This window comes from Prinia subflava, chromosome 6, assembly GCF_021018805.1.
Source record: "Prinia subflava isolate CZ2003 ecotype Zambia chromosome 6, Cam_Psub_1.2, whole genome shotgun sequence".
NCBI lineage: Eukaryota > Metazoa > Chordata > Aves > Passeriformes > Cisticolidae > Prinia > Prinia subflava.
This window is the reverse complement of record NC_086252.1, coordinates 26,971,797-26,988,103: the sequence shown is the minus strand read 5'-3', so window position 1 is coordinate 26,988,103 and position 16,307 is coordinate 26,971,797. Positions and strand designations below refer to the sequence as shown.

The window sequence follows — 16,307 nt, the reverse complement described above, 5'->3', positions numbered from 1 at the left end:
CTGGACCCTGCTGACACCCAATCCTTGTTTCAGCCAGCAGATGAGCACCAAGAGCCAGCTCTGCCAAGAGGTGGATTCTACTAGGACCAAAGAAATGTCTGAGGGAAAAATACAGAAGAACATAATATAACCAATGCTGAATTAGGTACATACAGGACTGCAGATACAGTATTTGCTGACAGACATGTAAAGGCAACCACTGAACCCCATTTACCTTCAGGGAAAGAGCAATAAATAAAATGTAGGAGAGTTGGAGGAGAGGGCTTTTCTTTATTTAACATGCAACAACAGTGCACAATCCTTGCCTGCATGAAACTAGATAAATTACAATGAGAGACAGAGGAGCATATAGGGTGGGAGGAAAAATCCAAGTTTTTCCAAAATTCATGTATTTGACTGCTTCAAAAACCCCCACTGCTTTGTACCTTAAGTCACAGTCTGTAACTATGTTTATGTAAACTTCCTCAATCTATACAACAGATGAACACAACTCCAAAATGAGCAAAGCATCACATTCCTCCCTATGAAAACATCCAATGTCAAAATACCACTCACCTTTTACTGTGGATAGGGTCTGCTCTTTCAGAAGTAATACCTTACCACCATGATAAACAGCTGCAGCGTTTCAATTATTTTATTAACAGCTCTAACCTCAGAGTCCCCACCCACTCGTGTTTGTTGCCCCAATTTCCTGTCTTTGCAGAAATTTCAAAGAAAAAATTACCACACTGCAGAACTGAACTTAGTGCTGTGGCTTTCTGATTTTAGTTCTCCTGTTCTCTAAATCTAACAATAAGTTATTTAATTAATATTTAAGATTTGTTGTGTAATTTTTCCTGTATCTCTGACTTTTAACAATATTGAAAAAAAATTCTCATGCCAGAGTGCAGCTGAGGAGATGGGAAAAGGGAACTAAGATGCATAAAACTTTGAAATTTTGAAATTCTAAATTCCACATCTGTCTGCTCAGCCATGATTCTTTCATTGCACCCAGCACAGGGCACTGATACTTAACAGAATAAGCAATTCTCAGCTTGAATTTTGGTGTACCTGCAAGACATTCCTAAGGAAGTTGGATGCACTCCCATCTATTTGAGTAGCAACAGAAACTGAAAACTTTACCTGCCCCCAACTCTTATGAGCTGCAATGTTACAGCAAATACAAAAAACCCCCCAAACACCCAAAACTGAGAAGCAGGGATGAAATCACATAATGCAACAAAAAAACCCCATAACATTATATTAGCTCAACTACAGTACAGAAAAGCCTTCCAAGACAGAATTTGTCTGGCATACCACAGCTGAAGGGCTAAAATCTTGCAGAAGCTGGGAAAGAACAAAGGTGGTGTTTGGAAATACAGGTGGGAATTTCAAAAATAATTTCTGCCCCAAAAAGAAACATAACCCGAAGCCACAGCCTTGCTTTGTGTTTTGACAAGGAGTACAGGGAAGGCATTTCTCAGCAAAACTGGCAAACATTGCTGCAAACCAAGACACTCACACTATACACAGATCTGCAGTGCACATCACACAAATGACATACGCCATTTAAAACACCTGAGAAAATATTTAATTGACTTGAAGAAGTGCATAGTTGAAGCAAGATTGAATTTCTGGAAACAGAGACTGCATTTTAATGATAGGGAGTTTGCAGATACAAATGACTGACGCCCACTCACTGAAACTCCCTTCTCTCAGCCCCCATGCACTCCAGAACAGCCCTAGAATATTTTGCAAGGACTCTAAGAGAAAGCAGTGCCCTTCAAGCATTCTCTCAATTCATGACTTGATTGAACCTTTTTTACTCTTATTATCTACTTTTACTAAGTTTCTGGGAATTCTTATGGGGTTTCATGGACTGTGAATATCCTACAATAAGTGAGGCCAAGAGAACATCTGCTAAGAAAATGATGTAAAAAAAAGAAACAACTCCCCCCCAAAAGCCTGAACAACTGCAGCAACAGCCTCCAGAATGCAAAATTTAATGCTGCATGAAGATGAAGAAAACAGTACCCACAAAATGTGTGCAATTTATTACAGAATATATCCTTCACAGTAATAATTCCATTTTTAAAGATTAAATGTAAATGTTGCTATGATTTGGGAAAAAATTCCTTCAGCTAATTTTAAAGTAAAATCCTGAGAACAAACATCTAAGCCTGCATCCTATCAGTTGGAATTGTTTCTTTTATTTAAATGCCTGTTAAAAAAATTTATTTCCCTGTCTCATGTTCTGCACCCACATTTTACTCAATGTGTAAAGGCCAGATGAGCTGGTCATTACTTGTGGCAATCACCATTTCCCAACTTAGAACAAACAGATCACTCAAATAACAACTCTGTAATTCTCTGTGCTCATTTTCTTCCCATGAAATGATTCAAAGGTTTGCTTAGACAGTATTAGTTCAAATACAGTAGTTTCTAACTAGATGTTGTTAAGAAATCCAAGAGTAAATCTGGATCACTCTACAAAAAAACCCCACCAAAACAATTTTAACTGATCTTGAATAAATCTCCCTATGTAATAATAATAAAAGCAACAGCAATTATTTAAATTTATGTGCCCACCTAATTCTCAAGAAATACCTTGAAAAGCAACCAGAAGAAGCTCACTGCCTGAGAGCTTAAAAAGTTGCTCAACACCACCATGACTTTGTCTGATAAAGACACAAAATAAGGAGAAAGGCAGGTTCCAGGAATAAAAGCCACATTATACCTGGAAAATCTCAGAAAACAAAATTTATCCTCTGTATGAATATAAAAGGACTGACATCCACTCAGTACATCAACTTGAAATATAAATGTTTGGAAGACAAAGAAGTAATGCTCTTAGATTAAGTTTCTTGAACAACACTGTGTTCTAGAAATGTCTTCTGTTTCAAGCTTTTTTCACTCTTGAAAATAGTAAAGGTCTTTAAAATTGAAAATACATTAATTGCATGGTGTCATGAGGAAGACAGAAAAAGAAGAAGCAGTTGATTTATTAAAAGCCTTTTGAGATGTATTTGTTACAATACACCATTATTTAATTTCACTGATATAAATATATATGCCTCAGACATCAGTCATCAACATTTCTTAGAAAACTCAAAATATGTGGATAAATGCTCTATTTCTTAATAGAAAAGCAACAGTGGAAAATAAAATTCCTGAGGATGGAAAAGCCAAGCATTTCATTAACTAAAAGAAAGCCAAGATTTATGAAAATAAGACCAGTTCCAGCCATGGCTTTTGAATTTATCGACTTCATAGATTTTATCCAACTATATATTAAACACTAGAAGTGACCCCCAGCAGCACTTGCTGGGTTTTGCTGCAAAGGGAAGAGTGCCATCTACTGCATAAGAGTTTCTGAAATGATAAAAATATTCCTCAAAACAAAGTATCAGCTCTCCTCCACTCTTCTGATTTGTGGAGAATTGCTAAGTTCAGAGTGCAACAAGAAAAAATAGGTTTTAACTGATTTGTAGCTGTCATTTAATGAAGTAAAACTCACCTGTCACAGTGTTGAGTCTCCTGAGTACTAAAAAAAGTTACTCCAAGTACAAATCTAAATTCACTCATGTTCCCAAATTAAATTAAATAGAGTAAAAAATAATTTTACACAGAAAAAAATGGTTTTATAAATTCCACTTGTTGAATCAGCATGTTACAGAATTTCTGCCCCCCATACCTTGAATGGAGCTGTCTATATATGGTGGGCTGAGGTAAAACCCAAATTATATTCTAATGGACAAGGGGAAAGAAGGGGTGGAGACAGGGAAGGAAATCAAGGCAGAATTCACCAGTGCTCTTAAAAACAGTATCTGCAGGCATTTGAAAAGGTTGCTGGACTTACTCCTAGAAGTCTGCAAGCATAAATTCGAACTCTGGAGTTCCTTAAAAGGTAAAACGACGTTTTGGATCTCAGTAAATGTGGAAGCATAGAAAAGGACAAAGCTCCCTGCCCCCTGCAAGGATTCTATTAATGATCAGAACAAACTGCCAGGTGGATGTAGCAGCTGTTTTACTTTGGAAAACAGCATCATAACTTCTGAAGAAATAACTACATGTATGTCTTGACTCTTCTATTGTAATCACTAAAGTCCTCAGGAGCCTGGAATAAAATTTAGTAATATATTCTTGATTAGCCAACTACTCTGTGACCAAATACCTTCAGAAGCAGCTCACTTTTCATAGTAAAATGCCTCAGTGGTAAAGCTGTTCTCACAAGTAAGACTCAGCGTACTTATTCTAAAGGAAATACATGTGTACAGTTGCAGGTTATTATCACAGAAAAAAATACTCATTAACTCAGTATTTTAATGAAGGATTTTAACAGCAGGAGACCATTCTTTGTAATAAAAACAGCACAAAGAGGGCACAAATACATGTAACAACAAACTATGGAGACTGAAGGCTATTCTGGGTTTTGAAAATATATAAAAGGGGAAATATTAAAGAATGTAAATTACTTACCTTGCAAATACCCTGTCTTTATTTGCTCTTTCTTTACCATACTGCACAGACTGGACCTCTGTTCTCCCACTGGAAAGCAAAACAAAATCAAACCACTAAATCCAACATGATTAAGTAACAATTTCTTGTTTAAAATTGAACCATCTCAACAAAATGCCTAAATTCTGTTTTCAGTTGTGCTCAAGCGATTGCCCTAGCTTCAGTACACCACAACCTTAGAAAGCATTTGGTAGAAATGTAGGTCTTCTTTCCAAATAATTTTAGATGCAACAAAAGCTTTTCCTTCTGTTTGTTTTTTTATCCAAAGCAGTAAAAACTCTCTGCTTGGATCTTGGGGTAACATTTAACACTTCATAATATTTCCTGTTATAGCCACTGTCAAAAACTTACAGCATCTCTTCCATACTCTTTCTTAACTATTCCCTGAATTGCTAATAACTTAGTTGCTACTTGGTATAGCAAAATACCACAAAAAAACCCAAAAAACCCACATGATAAGCACATCAGGATTGTATTCTTCTATGCAACTTGTCAAAACTAAGTTTAGATCTTGGAACTTGCTGACTTTTCATGTAAAACCAGATGTCTTGTGTCAAATCAAATATTTTTATAATATTTCATAATTTCTCTTCTAGAAAAAAAAAAATACAATTTTTGAGTATCTATCATCACTTCAGAATTGGTGACAAGATACCAGCAACACTCACTCTTGTAGCCACTTCCCCATTGATGACTTAAGAACAAGAACAGAGTCTCTTATAGGAATATTTACATTACACAACCAGAGAATCAGCTATTTCCACATTCATATTACAGAACTACTGGATGTGTGAAGACCTGAGAAATGATTCAGCTGGAATCTCATGAGATTCAGTGAAGGAAAGTGCAAAGACCTGCAACTGAGGGGGAATAACCCCATGCAAAGGCTGAGTGTCACCTGCCAGGACAGCAGGTTTGCCCAGCACAGGTGAGAGCACATCTGGAATGCCTGGTGGAGTTCCAGAGCTCTGCAAGTCGCCAAAGGGCCACAAAGACAATTATGGGTCTGCAGCATCTGATGGATGGGAAAAGGCTGAGAGAGCTGGGGCTGTTCAGCCTCAGGAAGAAAAGGCTCATGAGGACAGAATGCCAGAAAGGGAAAGTGAAAAATATAGTCAGACACTTCTTAAGGGGAGCCCAGAGACAGGACAAGAGGCAATCAGCACAAACAGAAATACAAGATCTCTCAATCAGGCCAGGCAGCAAGGACAGGACTACAAAAAAACAGCCTCATGCCCCACCAAAACAAAACAAAGTTTTTACTTTGAATACAGTTTAACACTGGACCAGGCTGCTCAGAGATGGTGCAGTTTTCCTCCTTGGAGACATTCACACCCCGGCTGTACTCTCCTAGGCAGCATGCTACAGTGGACCCTGCTAGAACAGGGCACTGGACTCGGCAGTGTCCAGAGCTGCCCACCAACCTCTGCCAGGCTGTGACTCCAGGGAATTTCTCTTTTCAAACCTGCTGCCAGCTAAATTGCTGGGGTTACACATTCCTAACTCCAACAAGCAGTAAGTTGGCTGTATTGGCCTCTACTCCTTTCCAATAACTCTATCATTGTATTTGTCCTTCTACAACTGCAACTAATAACTGATTGAAGGTTTTTAGACAATTGAGTTCCTGCTCTTTTCTCTCGCTGTGTAATTTATTTTCTGGTTTTGGGCACTGAACTTGATCTACTATTTTATTGCCTACTCACCCTTCACTGTGAAATACCACCAAAACCTTCTACTGTTGACTTCAGATTTTACTACAGAACTGTATCACTTCAGTGGTAACTTCCCCCTGTTGTGAAGAAGGAATCTACTTGTTTCGCACCTGGTTGAAAGAGATGCTAACACACAGTAAAACTCTTCATGTTTTTTCATGAGTATTTGGTGAGGAATACTACAAGAACCACTGAAAAATCCAATGACAGTGTACAGATGTCACCTTTGCTCACTAACAGTCTTCTAGAGATCTCTTGGAACCTTTTTTATAAAAACAAACAAACAAAAATTTGCTTTAACATATGATGCATGGAAGTATTTTAGACCAATGGAAATAGCTTATGTAACCATTTCATAGTTCAACAATTTCATGTCCTCGATTCTTTCAGAAGTGGAGATAATTCTGTCTAGACTTGTCAGCTCTGTATTTTATTGACTCCTTTTGATCATACAAAGATTGGCTATATGTCTCTAGTCCAATCTCCTGCTAACACTGGGTCACCTCTGGCCATGGCTTTGTCTAGCTGACTTTTGAAAGTCTCCACTAAAAGAGATCCCACAGCCAGCCCAGGTAACTTGTTCTGGCGACACAGCTCTAAAAAACCCAAACACTTTCCCTGCTGTCCACCCATAATCTTTAAGGTGCAATCTCACCTGCCTGTTACCAGCACCTTTGGGTCCATCAGTACTGACTTTACCCTTGGAGTAGCTTTAGGATTCCTACTGAATTCCCCCTTAGCTTCCTCTTCAGCAGAATAAACAAGCCTAGTGCCCTTAACCTCTCATTGTGTGCCATGTTACACCTGTTATGCTGCCTCTCAACAAGCTCTCAAACTGCTTGCAGAAATTCCAGCCTTTTGGCTGTTTCAGCAATTTCAATGACCTTCTTCATTTTTATGCAGTTTCCCTTTTCATCTTATGGTAACTTAACTTGAATGTCATCATCAAAGAGCTATTCTGTAATAGGAACCACAATGATTCAGATTCCAAATCCTTACAGAAATGAAAAAGCTCCATGAAATTCTCCACAGCAACACTGAGTCAAGCCTTCAACACTGTTCAGGATCATAAAATGCTGCTTCTCAAATGGGTACTGTGAGTGCTGGTCAAAAAACAGATGCTATAATCAGTTAGCCACTGAATTACTTTCCTCTTTATACATTTATGCAATTCACAAGTGTGACAGAAATAGCCTGTTATTGTGTTTTCTAGCTTTTCATCATGTCCCTTTGTACGTCACAGACACTACTGCCATTCTAGATGGATGATTAGTGGTAGCTCTGTTATTCTCTGTTTCAGGCACGATTTAAACCACTGGCATTATCCATTACTTGCAGAGACAGTTAATTCAGTCACTGAACAGAGATTTTTTTAAAATAAAAAATATAAACCAGCAAAATCTAACACCACCCACTCCAGCATTACAGGAATTATAGTTATTGCACAGTCATTCTGTGCATCTCCAAGCTTTTTGCCTATTATTTTAAGTTCATCGTTAAAGGTTATGGATTTAATTTCCTCCTGATTTTCTTAAGTTCTGGTTTTGATGTAGAACCTGTATGTCTTGTTTTCACCTAATTCCTATTTGTATATATGTAAGTAAGCGGGCTTTACTTGTACAACCTTTTTTCAGTGAATTGTATCTGGTATTTATTTAGGTCTGTTTTGTTGTTGTTGCTGCATGCAGTATCTGAGACAGTTTTCAAAAACACCAGGTTAAAGACTTTGAAGTTTTGAGACAACATTTTTAAGATAAACATAACCCAGCAGGAGAACAGGCAAAGAAATGCAGCTTGGGAGATAATCTCAGAGCACTAATACAATAATGGGCACTAATAATACAATAATTGTATTTTCAAGCTGTTTAAAAAAATAAGATAGCTTGAAAAATAAGATATCTTGATGTTATTAGTGACATTTGAGACTTAGGCCAACAGGGAAGGGGAACAGTTGCAGGATTCAAAACCTACTTGAATTTAGATTTTAATACAGATTCTAGATAATTCCCTGTGTTTATTGGTGAGCTGCCTACTCAATCATATTCCTTCCCATATATTTCAAATGGGCACTTACCAGTACCGGAACTTGGAACCTAAGGTGAAATAATGTGCAAAGAAGTTCTTCTGAGGAGGGAGTGGTCTGTCCAAACGGAAGAACGTGTGATGCTCAACACAAGCTTTCCACAAATTCTTACATGCTCGGTAATTCACCATATTGAATCCCAGTAATGTTTCTCTAGATTCATGCTAAAAAACGAGAAAAATGTATTTCAGGTAAGAATGAGTCCAAGTTATTTTTTAAACTAAGACAAATATTGTTGGCTCTGGAGTATTTTTTTTAAATCATGCTTTTTTTAAGTGGTACTCTAATTTTCTATTAACTATGTACAACAAACCCTTTTAAAATACCTTTACAATTTCTTTAAAGAATTCTTTTCCTTCTCCTATTTTGTTTTTTCTTTTAAAGAGCCTGCTCAAAGGTTAAGTCTGTTTAGTTATACAGAAACAAGTCTAAGAGGTATGACCCAAATGACATGAAAAGAATTGCATGACTTGGGAGCTCAGAGACAATGCACCTCTCTGTTCAAAACTACAGTTGAGTAATTGTCATGCACAGGGGGCAGTTGGAAATTGGGAACAGGTATCGATCTCAAGAGCAACTGACAGTTCCTACTTCGAAATGATTCATCAGATTCCTGGGAAATGCAAGAAGCAAAATGGCAAAGCAAGCTAAGCTATTGTGCCTGTTGATAACAACCTCTGTAGGTCTGCAAATATCGGCAGCATTCCTCTTTCTCTTCACAGTACTAAATTCTCCCCAACATTTTGCACACCTTAACTGATTTCACTTAGTAGTAAGGTCCTTCTCCAAGTTAAGCTTTTGTTGGTCTGCCCATCTTCAGATATGCTGAGAAACCGAGGCAGAGAGACCTGCAATTCTTCCCTCAGTGTTGTATTTGAACAAGAACAACAGAGTATTTTCAGCCACAGGACAGATGAAATGGACAAAATAAAATGTATCAAAAATGAACAGAAAATTCTAAGTATTTATTGATGAAATTTAAGAAATTATAGTCAAGAGACTAAATTCTGATATTTTAATTCAATTAGAAAGATTACTTATATCTCTGTTTTTAATTTCCAAGTACTGCCAACTGTTGTCCGTATTTTATAGACAGGTAAACAGAACCATTTAAAAATTAGAAATCAGAAACAAGACAACAGAAATTAAGTCTACTACCTATGCAGTTATAAAAGGCTTTATCAATAATATAAAAGTCAAACAAAATAGACAAGGTAGATTACTATTCTGCAAGAGAGCAACTATGTATAATTACGGACTGCCTTCCTCTGGATCCAGTAAAGAATGAAACAGCTAAGACTGTAGATTCTAACAACAAGTAATCATGATGTAGCAAATTTTCATGTTCTGTCAGCCTTTTAAACAGTTGGAAAAGAAAATTTGACAAGATATATGAGCTGGTGATCGTGCATTTTAATGTCATTCAAAATATTATAATTACGGGTTGGGGAAAAAACATAACCTGCTGTTTCCCCTAGTTTGTATTCCAGAAAAGGAGCTGATCTGAATCTCGTGCCACCATCTGATCAGTAGATCAGACATGAAGCATGAAGGAGGAGCTGGTATGGCAGGATGAGAAGGAGCTGCAGCAAGATCAACTTAATTGTAATGCGAGACAGCACTTTCACAGGAACTTGGTGTGCTAGAGCTTTAAAGGTACCTTAACAATAGTTCTATTCATAGCTTTTAAAGCTTTCATTGCAGTGCAGGGAGAACTGATTCTCAAACCCTACCCTTCATCTCAATTACAGCTAGGAAACATTGTTTAAAGTAAAGAATAATATATTATATTGGCTCCTAAGTGCACCCATCCCTCCCCTATTAATCCTTGAAGGTTCTGTAATATTCTAATGTAACTTGGCACTTGAAATTCATCTTAGCTGATGATTCTGGGCTGCAAGATCTGGTTCTGCTGTTGGATTTAGAATAAGGTTGCCCCTATATTCCTTGGAAACAGCAGGTTTGAATCAATGTGGGCTCAGCACAAGACCCCAAGGTGACATTTGTAATATCCATGGTGCTTCAGCTGAAAGCACATAAAGTTAGAGGACAGTTCTATTGCAGCCCTGCAGCCCTTGGAATGCTTTTACAGCACAAGGCTCCAGCAAGATGCAGAATGCTCTGAGGCCTGATAATGACATGCAGCATTTCAGGGTGTTATGTCTGTTGAGATCAGCATTAGAAGACTACCTCAGAGAGTCACAGCAGGATTCTGCTCCAAAATTATTATCTTACTAATTTTGTCTGTGGTTTTTATTAAAGAGAGGAAAACAGTCTGCTTGCTATGGAGAGGAAGAGTGAAGCAGCTGGGATGCCATACTGGTAATGAAGATCTGGGCCCCAGCACAAAACTGCAGTAAGACAAATAGAGGTAGGGTACAGTGAAGTCTAAGTCATCTTTGTGATTCCTATTATGAAAAATGCAAACCCAACAAAAAAGCAGACTGGATATTGGTGCTCCTCTCACACAGAACAGCTCAGTACTTGAATAAGCACCTTGAGTGGGGCCACTCATTCAAACCCACCTTTGCCTGCCTTGAAACAGTGACTCCAGAGCACATCTCTTGCTGCTCAGGAAAGAAACTGGGTTGAAAAACTTACTCTCTAATGAGACCCTTTAACTTTGGCTAAATAAGGAAAAATCCCAGAAAAAAAGCGCACAACTTCCCTACCCCCATCTCAGAGAGACAAAAAGACTTATGCTTTGTAATTGCAGATGCTCCCCATACTCAGCATCTTCCAGAAACAGTGGGCACAAGTCCTGTAAAACTTAAAAGCAGCACAGATACTTCTGCCAGCAGTATTTGCTCTTCACAAAAAACAGACAACACAAACTTTGATAGGGTTAGGCAGCAATCAAGTAGGCATCTAATGAATGCCAGGGTTATTTATGATCAAGTGTGTACTTGGGCAGATGAGCCCATGCATCTCCTTGTGCTTTCAGACCAAGTTCTTTCTAAAACTCATTCAGAAAAAGACAAAATTCAAAGCACAAACTTCAGATATAGAATCCATATTTAAAAGAATAAAATCAATTATCTTGTCCACTCACTGAAACCAGAAACCCATCATATCATTTAGTTCCAGACTCAAGTAATTTTTCAATGGACATCTGGCCTTTAAAAGAGCAAAAGAAAATCTTGAACAGCTTCTTTGGCTGCTGAAGAATCAAGATCACAGAAACATGCTGGATGGCACTAAGAGCTTGATGGTGGCTACTGATATCACTACAGCCAAGGGTGCAACTAAATAGAACCAGAGAAGTTTAGGGAAACATCTAGAAAAACTAAACTACTGAATAATTCTCAAACAGCTTCAAAGCATGTAAGGGAAGCAGCATACAGAGCAGGCAGAATGAAGTAAGATAGGGTGGAAAAACCTGCTGCTGAAGTAATGGGTAAGGGAGCTTCTAATGTGGGATGAAGAAGTCCTACATATAATAGACTTTTCCCCCATAAAAAAACAAAGGAAAAAAAAAATCTACTCCAGTGTGTATATGCTCCAGCCATATGATTGTCAGAATACTCCACCAGCTTCCATTCAAGATTGTATTATACTACCACTGGAAAATGACTGTGACATTCAACTGCTTCATCTCACTTCATTGAAGTGATTTATTTAAACATAGATATAATCTAATCAAAGCAGGCAAATAATTCTTTACTTATGTTGATGCCTTTAAGCTATGCCAAGGCAGTGAATATATTTAATAGGCGATTATGAGATAAGCCACTTGCACTTCTGAGGACAGTTGCAATTAAAAGCTCTCAACACTCATTAGCAGTATTTGAAAAGTATCTTTTCTGGATTATATAAATGTGTATGTAGCCCAGTTGGGAAAAAATAAAACCAGTGGAAAATTCCTTTCCCAAGTCCACTAACTTAATATTCTACAGCATTTCAACTTTGCAGTCAAATAAATGCAGCTTCTCAGATGTACAATTTGTTATATATTTCCACACCAGTTTGAAACACATCATCAGCATACCATGAATGTATTTCCCCTGCTATTTTGTAAATAGGTGATTTAGAATATGCACTCAAAGCACTAGACCAGAGATATTTTACATACCAAATGTGCAATCACTGAGTCACTTCACCTAGTTTCTGCTGCCTGGAGAGTCATTTAGGCTCCCTTTATTGTTAATGGGAGCAAAAACAAAAGCAAAAGAGACAATCTACCACCAGAGAGCAACTTCATCCATCCTAAAACATACTTCTGTTCATGCAAGATGTTTCAGCCTTTGCACCTTTGTAGTGATTATTACAGGAGAAGTCTAATGATGAGCTTTGCTGAGCCCAGTATCATGCAACAGAAAATACATTCTTTTAAACCAACTTAAGCTGAATACAGATGAGATTTATCTTATCCTATGAATCTGGTCAGAGAAAGGAACTCTGGAAACAATAATTTTAATATTAGCTGTGATTAAAAAATTAGTTTAAGTAAGACTCCTTTGGAAGCCAAATTTGAGCTTTGATCTTAAGATATTCATGACTTGGAATGAATGAAAATTAAGTTCCTGCCACCACTTTTCATCTGATACATGGAGTTTAAAGAAAAACACTACAAGGCTTTTTAATTTGTTGGCTTGGATAAGATATCTCAGAAGAGAAATTACATTAATTACATAAACTACATCCTCATGCAAGTAACAATATGTAGAGTACTAAAAAGCAACAGAGATAGAAGATGAGAAAGCTATCTTTGTATTACCTTCTATTATAAGGAGATTTCTTTTCTGCAGAAAATAGAGGAAACGCTCAAGTATACACTACCCAATTCTATTTTATATCTAGGTATCTTAATCTTCAAGGTCCTGAACTCTGCTACCACAGCAATTTCATGAAGTTCTGATTCAGAAAACAACTGCAGTTCACAATTTCTGAGTTCCAAAAAACCCTAAATTCTCATCTCACATGCAAATACAACTTTGCTGCAACCATAATGGAAGTTCCACACACTGGTATCAAGACAAAATTTGACCCCAGTCTGCCTTTGAGAACAAGCCTGTACCTCCTACGGGGTTTTACAAAAACGCTATGTCACCTCAATACAACATTCCATCTTCATCTTTTTTGTACCACCACTTTTCTGCTCATGTTGCATGATTTCTGCTCACATTCACAGACATTTCCATTCACTTCATGATTTTAAAGGATCTGCTTTTAAGACACACCTGTCATACACCTGTGTGACTCCTGTTTTCAGCACTAGTACCAGTCACCAGACATTGGCCTGTCCTGACAGAACAGCTGTTTCTCTTGTTTAACCATATTGTCTTGAAGCCTGGAACAGCCCTGTAAGTATTTAAGACGCATTTCTGCCTCGAGTCATCTTTTACAGCTAATCTGTAACTCTGCATTTCAGGTCTTCAAATCACAGACTCACAGAACATTAAGGGTTGGAAGAGATCTTCAAGATCATCTCATCCCAGCCCACCTGCCCTGGGCAGGGACACTTCCCACCCGAGCAGGTCGCTCAGCCTGGCCATGAGCGCTGCCAGGGCTGGAGCACCCACAGCCTGTTCAGTGTCTCACCTCCCCCCAGCAAATCCCTTCAGATGTAAGAATTGCACAAAACCTCTTAACTCATCTGACAAGTTCATCACGTAGTCATACTTTTAATAAATTCCTCCATCTTTCCCCAGTGCTATGTCTGTAACAGAAGCTCATCTCTCAGGGGCACAGAACAATCCATTTCTTGCTGAATTAAATGCACAGTGGTCCTGTGGTGCTTCACACAGGGGTAGCAAACACACACCTCAAGCAGTGAAACATTCAGCTCCAGCCTTTTCCACCAGAAATTCAGAAGTAGGCATAAAAATTTACCATATGTAATTTAGAACTACAAAGGAAATCTTATCTCTTTTATTTAAATATAAGTAATAAAGTCATCATGCATTACCAAATCTGAATAATACAAATGAACATGTTGATCAACCATTAGTTTACAAGGATATATACAACTGAAGCAGCATTAATGACTACCTTTAGTTTTTTATATACCTGTTTTTTCATGAAATTTAAATTTAATACTGATTTACTTCCAACCTCTTCCACATTTATCTTACATAAACAAGTTACATTTCCTGTATGCAAACGTAAAACTAAAACTATCTAAAATATAAGGCAAATCAAATTTAAATGAAAACTTATAAAGCATTGTAATGGTTTATTTGAAACATGAAACAGTGTGAATGTTGGTGAAACTAAACTTTTAACTGTAGACAAAACCAGGAATAAATATAACATCAGTCAGTATAATGCAGACATGTAGCAGAAGAAATTTTGTTACTTTCAGATCAAATTAAAGACAGTACTCACCAATTCTTTCCTAAGTTGAATAAAAAACTGCTTGCACTTGAAAGAAATTTTTACAATCTTCAACCTAAATGAAAAATAAAACCACAATATTAAAACATTTCATATACTGAATCATGGTTAAAGGCTTAAATACACCTACTGAAATATACTTTCTAGAGAGAAGAGATTTCATTTCCACGGATAAAAAAATAAGATACCAAAGATTATTTAAAATAGTTTGCATAATTTGAAATTTATGAGCTGTATATTTACATTATCCATCAAATTCACTTGTTTACATCCTAAACCCAAGGCAGTTGCTAATTCTGGTATATTTTCCCCATTGCAAAGCCCAAAGAGCTCTTCTATCCCCAGGCCATTCCAGGCAGATGTTCTCTTTTCTGAGGCTGCTTTCATTATCCCTTAGAATATGAAAAAATCCTTTGAACTTCACCTGATCCCTGAAAGATGTTCTTTCTCTATGTTCTTACATGTCTTTAAATATAACCAGAACTTGTTTTAGTAAAATAGCTAACATAAGATATAAGCACAAGAGATAGGACTCACAACCTTAAAAAAATGATCACACTGTTTAGAGGAAAAACCATTTACAGTATCACAGGACATGGAAAAATCTGCATACAGAAGTGTTCAACTTTCAGGTTATCTATAAACATATGAAACCCTGACAGTAATTCCAGACTGTTTTGGATGGTAACTCTAATAGTAGTTATAAAAAATGGGAAAACACAGCCTGTATTTTCAACACAACCTAATGATACACTTTTCCAAAGAAATGGGGTATTAGGATAGTCCACATATTTTATTCAATATAGAGGAGTATCACCTTGGTCAAGAGAAAAGTGAGGTTCAAATTGTAAAAAGAAAAATATTGTAAGTTTTGTTACTTGAAAAATAAACAACTGAAATAATACTGCAAACTGACTGGAATTATTACTTGCATATTTATCACCTGCTGAATAAAAAACCCTTTAGACCATGAAGGATGAGAAGCAAAACCATTAACAGACACCTAAGTTGGATATCTATATATAGAAGTTGTCTTCTTAATTAGATCAAATAAAAACATTTTTCTTTAGGGGATTATTCAGAGCAGGAACCTAAGTGGGATGTATTAATTTGTTGTGAGAGTCTTTACCAGCAGTAACATAAAGACACTCTGTTAACATTCGTGTTTAAATTATGCTTATTTACATATTTTCCCATTTCCTTTTTCTTTCCCAGCCTTGCCATTAGTTTAACAGTTAACAATTAAAAAAAAAAAGGCAGCAGCAATAACTGACCTATTTGTTTGTTTGTTGGATTTTTTTAATTCTTAATAAATTCTTGTTATCAGAGTTAGTTTCTTAAGGATTTGACAGTTAAAGGGGCGTTACATCTTATCTACCGAAATCAAATTATTCCCCTGGCAATGCACTGATCTTAGAATGTCCCATGACAAAAAACTGCTTAAGGGTAATGTAGGATGGGTCTTATATTTGCTGGATAGAACATACACTAGTTATTATTGACAGTCCAACTGTGGAGAAAACAGGAAAAAAATTAGACTAGTTAGGCTGCAGTTAATCAACAAGCATGTTATTACTAATTTTTTAATATTGTGGTGTTCAGTGCAATTAAAAGAACATTCTAATATGCATCTTTTCTAAAAATGGAGCTCCATACACTTTGCAACGTATCAGATTTAC

General features: G+C 37.0%; 1 protein-coding gene across 2 annotated transcripts in view; it reads right to left on the bottom strand.

Moving 5' to 3' along the window:
- The window catches only part of PTPN4 (protein tyrosine phosphatase non-receptor type 4), a 110,714-nt gene that overhangs the window by 32,366 nt on the left and 62,041 nt on the right, over nt 1–16,307 (bottom strand). For both annotated transcript variants that reach the window (XR_010080817.1, XM_063400835.1), the window contains exons 11-13: nt 14,620–14,683; nt 8,284–8,456; nt 4,459–4,527 (exon numbers count right to left, since the gene is read on the bottom strand). Coding sequence is in view for 1 of the 2 variants with exons in the window: in XM_063400835.1 (XP_063256905.1) it covers nt 4,459–4,527; nt 8,284–8,456; nt 14,620–14,683 (306 nt within the window). In the remaining variant the exon portion in view is untranslated. The remainder of the gene's footprint in view (nt 1–4,458; nt 4,528–8,283; nt 8,457–14,619; nt 14,684–16,307) is intronic.